Source organism: Limulus polyphemus, unplaced genomic scaffold, assembly GCF_000517525.1.
Source record: "Limulus polyphemus unplaced genomic scaffold, Limulus_polyphemus-2.1.2 Scaffold137, whole genome shotgun sequence".
NCBI classification, from domain to species: domain Eukaryota; kingdom Metazoa; phylum Arthropoda; class Merostomata; order Xiphosura; family Limulidae; genus Limulus; species Limulus polyphemus.
The window spans coordinates 799,554-807,314 of NW_013665747.1; the positions used below are offsets into that span (position 1 = coordinate 799,554).

A 7,761-nucleotide genomic window follows, 5' to 3' on the forward strand; every position below is an offset into this window, starting at 1 on the left:
TTGTTTATATAGGAAACCAAATACAACTTCTGGGTAGGAAAGGTTAAAATATATTTTCTTTCAAGTGAAATCACTATTAAAAAAACAATTTCATATTATCGAGTGATATCATTTAAGGCCTCTATATGTTCCCAATAACTGATGGCTTATTTATGATATTAGATATATCCACATCAGATGGTAATTTTATGTATTGGATTAACTGCATTGGAAGATTTGCTCTCTAAGTATTACAGTAAATTATTTTTTTTAAACTCTTATAAAAAAACAAAAAAAAACTATTCTCTTTAGGGGTAGTTATATAAAATCTTCTGTCTTATTTCACATATGATTTTATTTTTATACTAACGTTTATGAAGATTTTTGATTACTTATATTGTGATCTTATTTTAACAGACCAGAACATGTTAGTGTAATGACATCTCTCGGCAATATGCTAGTCAACAGCATTTGGGAAGTCAGTTCAAGATGTCAAGCAAAACCTACTCCCAATTCAAGCCGGTACTGTACTTCTAATATTTAATTTTAATTGAAATACATAATTCTATTGTAACTTTTAAGATTTTTCATTCAATTATTTAAGTTTTTGATGCTATACTTTTGAATAATTCGATCACAATCTGTTATATAGAAATTACTTCATATTGATGTTGTATTATATATATTTCTTTTTAACATACATTATAGTGTTCTAGGAGTTTGGACAAATCCTCCTATTCCTTTTAGTGTTTAGAATTATATGGTACAATAACTGTCTTAGATAATTTTCTTTTTGTTACTAATTTATATAAAAAGTCTTAAGTTATTTAATTAACTCAAGTTTTTGCATTACGATGATCATGTTGTATGCCCATTTGTTCTAGAGAGGAGAAAGAATATTGGATTCGAGCAAAGTATGTGTTTAAGGAATTTCTTGCACCAGTTAATACAGCCTTGTCTCTTGGTGAAGTAAGTTTTCAAGTGAAGTGAAAAATGATGCTATAACTTAATTACTGTAGTGTTTTCTGAAATTATTTATCTGTTGCATTTTAATTGGAAATGTAAAAATGGGAGAAACTTTGGTGTAGTATTTTATCAGTCACATTATAATTTCTTGATACCTTTTATCAATGTAGGAATTTTTAAGTGTCAACTTATCATTTCGGTTGGAAAAATGATTATCTAACTTGATTTTATTCAATAGGTTTATACTTAACCTTTTCTCTGAACTAGATCATTTACTCTGCTAAAATTGGAATGCTGGAATCTGTTGTTTTGTAGAATATGTTGTTAGTGTCTATTTGACTTAACTGGTATTTGCTCAGACATCTTACAAGTAATCATACTGTAGGACTTATTAAAAATACACTTAATGTGAAGATTTGTTAAATCTTTTTTTTTTTCTTTCAGCAACTCATTGATGCAGTTTGTAAGTCTGATTTCAAGTCACTTGTTCTCATCTTGGCAAGTTTAACATCAGATGACCAGGTTAACACAACAGTTAGTCAATGTGATCTCCGAACACCTCTTCATCTTGCTGCAGCTGTAGGTAACCTGGCCGTGACTCAGCTGTTAATATGGGTAAATAGTTGGTAATTATTTAGAAATTTGTATGTTAATAATAGAACCATAATGTTTATACTGCTTTGTGTTTATCAGCAAAGTAATGTAATATTCAATTTAAAACAAGTTATTGGGTAGCTTAATCATAAGGTTTAAGACTTAAATGTCAGGTTTTTATGTCCTTGACTTAAAATTAATGCTTAAGATTTTTGTGCACCTATGATTATATCTTCTCATTAGTACAGGTTTCAACAATTAGTGGATACAAAACTAAATTATAAACTCTGACAAACTTTTTTTCACTCAATCAACTGCAAGATTAGGTTCAGTCAATATGGTACATTCTGGCATATGGAAATATTTTGATAACTCTGTAGTATGTAAGCATACTATGTTTCCTACCCCTTATTCAATATAACATTTTTCAAAATTTCTCTATATACTGAGAATTTATTCGTAATATAGAAAATTGGTTGTGGTAGCTGCTTGCTGATCATAGAACTGAATCATTCAATTAGGCTATCACATTTACTTTCTTGTGGTAGAGACTGCTGTGACATAACACATACTTTATAGAAATAGACAAATCAGGTGATACCTGAAGATTACATCATCGATCCTTGTTTTGTAGTGAAATTGACCATTAGTCATGTGGGTAGTTCCTGTGCTTTGAGAAGAATGACATTGTTGTTTGACATATATAATACCTTTTTTTCTTAGTCTGGAAAAAGATTAAATTAAATTTCAAGATTTAATTTAGAGATTGATTTGCTAGCTAGTAAAAGCACTTAAAACATACTTTTTTATACTGTGATTATTTGTTGAAAATACAAGTTGTTTCATTGTGCTTTGATTGTGTCGTCTCTTTCTATGCTTTGAACTTGATTGAAGTGTTAGGGAATTCACATTTTGCTCTTTAAACATTTTCAGTCAAAACTTCCTATTATTCTGTGGCTCTTACTTGATTACTTGAAAGGAAATTGGTGAATTTGAGAATACCAAAACTCAGTCAAGTACTAATACGAAAATTCCTTTGTAATTGAATAATCAGTTAACTTTTTTTTTTCAAAAGCAGATAATAAGGCTACTAAAAGTTTAATCAAACTACATAAGAAGGAAAAGACCCTTGTTTAAACAAGATGAATGACTTAGCTTGGTATTCTTTGATATATTGTTTAGGCAGAGTATACATGATGAGTATACTGGAATGGGCAGCAACTGCCTGTTGTAATAGACACGAGTGTAGAGGATGACATTTCAAAAGTCTTCCTCCTTTCGTCTTTAGCTTGATAGTTTGAAAAATTTAATTTGTAATAAAGTATCTTCTACATTTTGATTACTATCTCAAACTTGTTCTTTGTAATAGATAACTAATATACATATGAAAATATTTTAAACTGTAATAGTATAAATTGCTTTCATATTGTGTAGATAAAAATTATGAGTTTAAAAAGTTACCCTAATAAGTTTAACATTTGTAAATTAGAAACAGCTAGTTGTTTCTTTATAGGTCTAAAAACTTGAAGGTTGTGCAATAATGTTTCATATTACAACTTTTTTTTGACAGAGTATAAAATAAACTACTGTCTAATTTTCACAGCTAAAGGAATGAGTTTCCAAACTGTATGCAGGAGTACTTATTAGTCTAGTATACAATGAGTTAGTTACAATAATTTTAGAGATTCATCAAGAGTTATAAACATTTGATTATAAACTAGTAGTACTACAGTTTCATGGCATAATAATTTGGGTGTCCTAAATAATAGAAGTAACTATTGACTAAACATAAAGCTGCACTTAGTAGTTTTCAGTATCTGGTGGTATCAGCCCTAAAATCTAGTAGAGCTTGCACTCTCTTAAGCATGGAATCAATCAGATTTTTAATTCTGCCTTAGTCCAGATGCCCCCACGTGTTAAGTTATCCTGTAATTTCTGCTGGGATGCTGGCCATGGTCATTTGGTTCTATGATGCCTATCAAGGTGTGTTACCTTTGTGTTACCAGGACAGCAGTTACAGTCCATTCTGCACCTGTCAGTTTGTGGTGGTGTTCTGAAGGTGTAGCATATTGCTCTGTCTTTTTGTAAGTTATTCCATGAATGATCTAGAATATCTCTATCAAATAGAGACAAGAGGCGTCCTCCTCAGAATGTGGAATTGAGTAACCTTGGATGAATGAAAGAGTTGTGTTGCCACTATACCTAATGCCTGTCCAAACCATTACTTTGAAACCTTCATTCATGAAAGTTGTCTGTAAACACAATGAGTTTAAAAAATGTTTCAAAAACATTCCCATAGAATCTAAACCCATGTGCATCCAAAATATGTGAATTGATGGAAATTAGAATTATCTGTGAAAGCTATACAAATATGCAAGGGTTTAGTTGATCATCATATTACACTAGCCAAAATGACTGCCTTTGCTCACTGCTGTCATCAGTGGCTTCCTTTATCCAGTATACCCAAGTTTATGCAACAGCCATTTGCATAATGCACTGACTTTAGCAGTTGTGTTCAAGGTTTTTTTGCTGGTTGCCAATGGTTAGCAGCTTATTTTGTGCATCAGATGCTAATAGGAGGGTTACCAATGTGTTTTTGAAGCAATGAGATTTACCTCCCCAAACTATTAAATTATCTGATGCACAACTTCTATGAAATTTTAAGATCAACAACAATGCAGCATATGGATTTATCAGCTTGTTTCCTCCCACCTCCACCTTGCAACTAAAACAGTCTCTGCATCTATGGATCATGCTTCTAATCACACTGTGAACAATGGGATTCTATTTCATTCCTCACTCAGTGCTGCCTCAAGCTTTTTCGTTAAAATTTTGTATTTTGTCAAAGGAGGTTCCAGAGGTTTACTATGGGAATTGGATCAGGATTTCTTACTGGCAGATCCATAATATGAGGAATGTAGTTTCTTGTTAAAAGTAGTCCATCACAATCCTGATAATATTATAACTGTCCTCATCTGACATCAGGATAAAGTCTGGTTCATTTGCATCAATAAAAGGCTATCAACAATTGATTGAACCTGAAGAGAAGAAAGTTCCTTTCTTTCTGAGATGGATAATACTTTAAAATGTGCAGAAATATAAGTCCCTACACTCCCACAATAGAACACAAAACATGCACGTAACTAATCACCCACACTAGCTTGCTAGTTCACCAGTTCTTCTGGGTAATGAGCAGATTTATTCAAGAAAATAATGATTAATAACACATGTTCTTAAAGTAAAATAATAGTATTGAATAATTCTATCCTTAATTCTGATGAGTTATAAGATAAATAAATTTGAAAAGTTACACTTTGCCAACTTATCCCAGTTCGCACTGTAAAGTGTGTCACTACAAATTATTGTCAATTTGCTAATGTAAATAGTTTCTCAACCACTATAATATCTTGCAAAGCCAAAAGAGGAAAAGGCCTCATCAGCAATGGATATAGCAGTGGCATATTATTATACTCTACTTTACTTTCACTCAGAAATTTTATTAATAATAACTTCTCAATTTATGGAATTGCATTTAAGAGTAATCTTTCAAACCATATTGAATGTAATTTTTTGGCATAATATTTTTTTCTTTAATTTAGAATCATCAGATACATGTTATGTGTGTATATAGTGAAGTTAGTGATTTTTAAAGATGAGTCTTCCAAGTTGTAACCTTACATAGAAGGAAAAAATACCTAACTGTAATCATAATAAATCATAAGAAACAGTAACATAAAATTGTTATAAAAATTCCAAACTTTATATTATATTTTGTCATTTTTCTCATAGCTTTTTCATTCAGTCATAGCTCTGAACTGTATATTGCTCAGAATTGAAATGATAGAAACAAGAAACATATTAAACTTTAACCTAAGAACTAGAATCAATGTATCCACCTGCCAAGGGTAATATATAATATAATAGATTTAAAGAAAATCTTTAAGAAGCTTTAATTTTCAAGTAAGTATTCACTGCACAAAGACTATTTTGGATGACACCAGGTGAACTCTGAGATGATTGCATACCAGATGATTAAAGTGATAGAAATCCTTTGTTGTTGATACGCATTTCCAAATATAATGTAGAAATAATTACACAAATCAGTATCACCTTAGGGCAGAAAAGTAGGGGAAATTAAACAAATATCTAGTGAAAATTGGACTAGCAGGGAGAAGCTCAGCAAGGATACACTATCAAATCAATTGTAGCAAAATTATTTCTAGGTCTCTCTAATAACTGATATTCTTTTTATAGTATTTTAATTTTAAGATGCATATGAGCACTTTTAAAAAGATTTCTTTATTACATCAAGCACAGAATTAATTTGCTTTGTTTCTGCCATTATTCATTTCCTTAAAATATGTTCATGTTGTACTTTATTAAAGCAATTCTTATTATCAGAATATAATTTTGTATTTGGTTTCTCTAGCATAATGCCAATGTGAGAGCTGTGGACTCAAAAGGAAGAACAGCTCTTGTATATGCACGAAACTCAAACTCGCAAGCCATTCAAAAACTTCTAATTGACAATGGATGTCCTGATTTTGTAAGTGGTATGAATGCACTACAATATAGATAAGGAAGTTTATTTGACAACTTACTTGCAAGTATCTTGTCTTAGCCATAAAGATGGAAACCAGAAAATACTTTGATACTCTGATTTACTTTTCTGGATATATTTTAATAAAGGAACGTTCTCCATATACATTCAAATTCATATTTTATGAACAAAACTGCAATTAAGTGCATATAACTGTTATTGTTATAACAAAGTTCACTGTCTTTCACTAGTTTAAATTTCAACATGCAATGTAAATATAATAAAGAAAACTTCAGCAATGATGGATCTAGAAATTTTGTTAACGTTGCTTAGACTTTATATGCTATGAAAGGAAACCCTTCAATTCCAGACACTGAAGCAGTTACATGCAGTAATATCTTAAGCAGTACATCATTATTAGTCCTTGTTGTTATATTTTTTAACACTTTATAACTGTCATTTGAGTGTGTTAAGCAAATCCTTGTGTGTTTATAGACATCACAAGTTCATGTTTTATTAAATGGATTTACTCAATCTTGCATGTGATTAAACTTAATGAATATATATCGGGTTCCATGAACTGTAACAACTACAGATGCTAAAATTTCAATTATTACTTCACTCTTTATAGTTGATATTTTAGCTCTCTCACTTTTCTTCAGGTGTTGTATAGATAAGTCTTTCCTTATTTACATGAGTCACAAGCTTATAGATGTATAAAAGAGGGCTTAAATTAACATATCCTTTTCTATAAAATGCCAAAAGTTAAGTGTCACAATTTCCTGGTTATATAAACACTGTAAATGTCACAAGGAAATTTTCTTCTTACCTTCTGCACTAAATTATGAGACATTGAAGAAAAGTGTTAATAAGGTTATTCACAAATAGTATTTAGTGAAGAAAGGCCATAAACACAGTTAATTTGTTAAGTAACATAATGGATGTGAACATAATAATTTGTACAGTACACTTTGCCTTTTATTATATATTATCTAAAGTGTATTAAATATATTAATATCCATAAAAAATTTCTCATGAAAGTTAATAAAACTAAATTCTTGTTCTTGATGTTTATAATATTTTTACAATGTCTTTCATGTTTGTGTAGAAGATAGGTAAGTTTTAAAGTTGCACTGTCTGTTAAGGTTTATTAGTAGAACTGTTAGCATAATATTAGGACATTTTTATATTGATTTGCCCTCTTTGTACATAGGATAAAATTGTGAATATGAGAACTTACAATATTATGAATAAGGCTACCCTTCTCATTGTGACTACAAAGAGATTTGAAAACATGCAACATTTAAACTATTTTTTCTCATTTAAAATGTGTATTAATTGTGAACATTCTGTTCTGAATTCAAGAAAATCAAATTCATTAAACTTTCTATTTTTTTTATTTATTGCTATTATGGTGTGATGCATTTTATGTCCAGTAGTTTTGGTAAGATGCCTAACAATACAATGTTGATCTAAGTCTGGCACAATGGCATTATGCCCCGAGTAAATAAATTTGTCATGTGTACTGAAACATGTATTGAATTAATAATGGTTGGAGACGGCTTGAATGGGTAATGAAGAAAAACTTTAATATAAGTTTAACACAACAGCAAGTGTACAATGTTTCGACAAGGTTTTGTCATCATCAGGTACAAGTAATTTACACTGACACGGATATATAT

The 7,761-nt window shown here is 30.3% G+C and overlaps 1 protein-coding gene across 1 annotated transcript in view; it reads left to right on the forward strand.

The window, feature by feature from the left end:
* LOC106474252 (centaurin-gamma-1A-like) overlaps window positions 1-7,745 on the forward strand; it is a 91,825-nt gene extending 84,080 nt beyond the window's left edge. The window contains exons 17-20 of the mRNA XM_022379551.1: window positions 397-501; window positions 864-948; window positions 1,390-1,560; window positions 5,969-7,745. Coding sequence (XP_022235259.1) covers window positions 397-501; window positions 864-948; window positions 1,390-1,560; window positions 5,969-6,118 — 511 coding nt within the window. The 3' untranslated portion in view covers window positions 6,119-7,745. The remainder of the gene's footprint in view (window positions 1-396; window positions 502-863; window positions 949-1,389; window positions 1,561-5,968) is intronic.
* The last annotated feature ends 16 nt before the right edge of the window (window positions 7,746-7,761 follow it).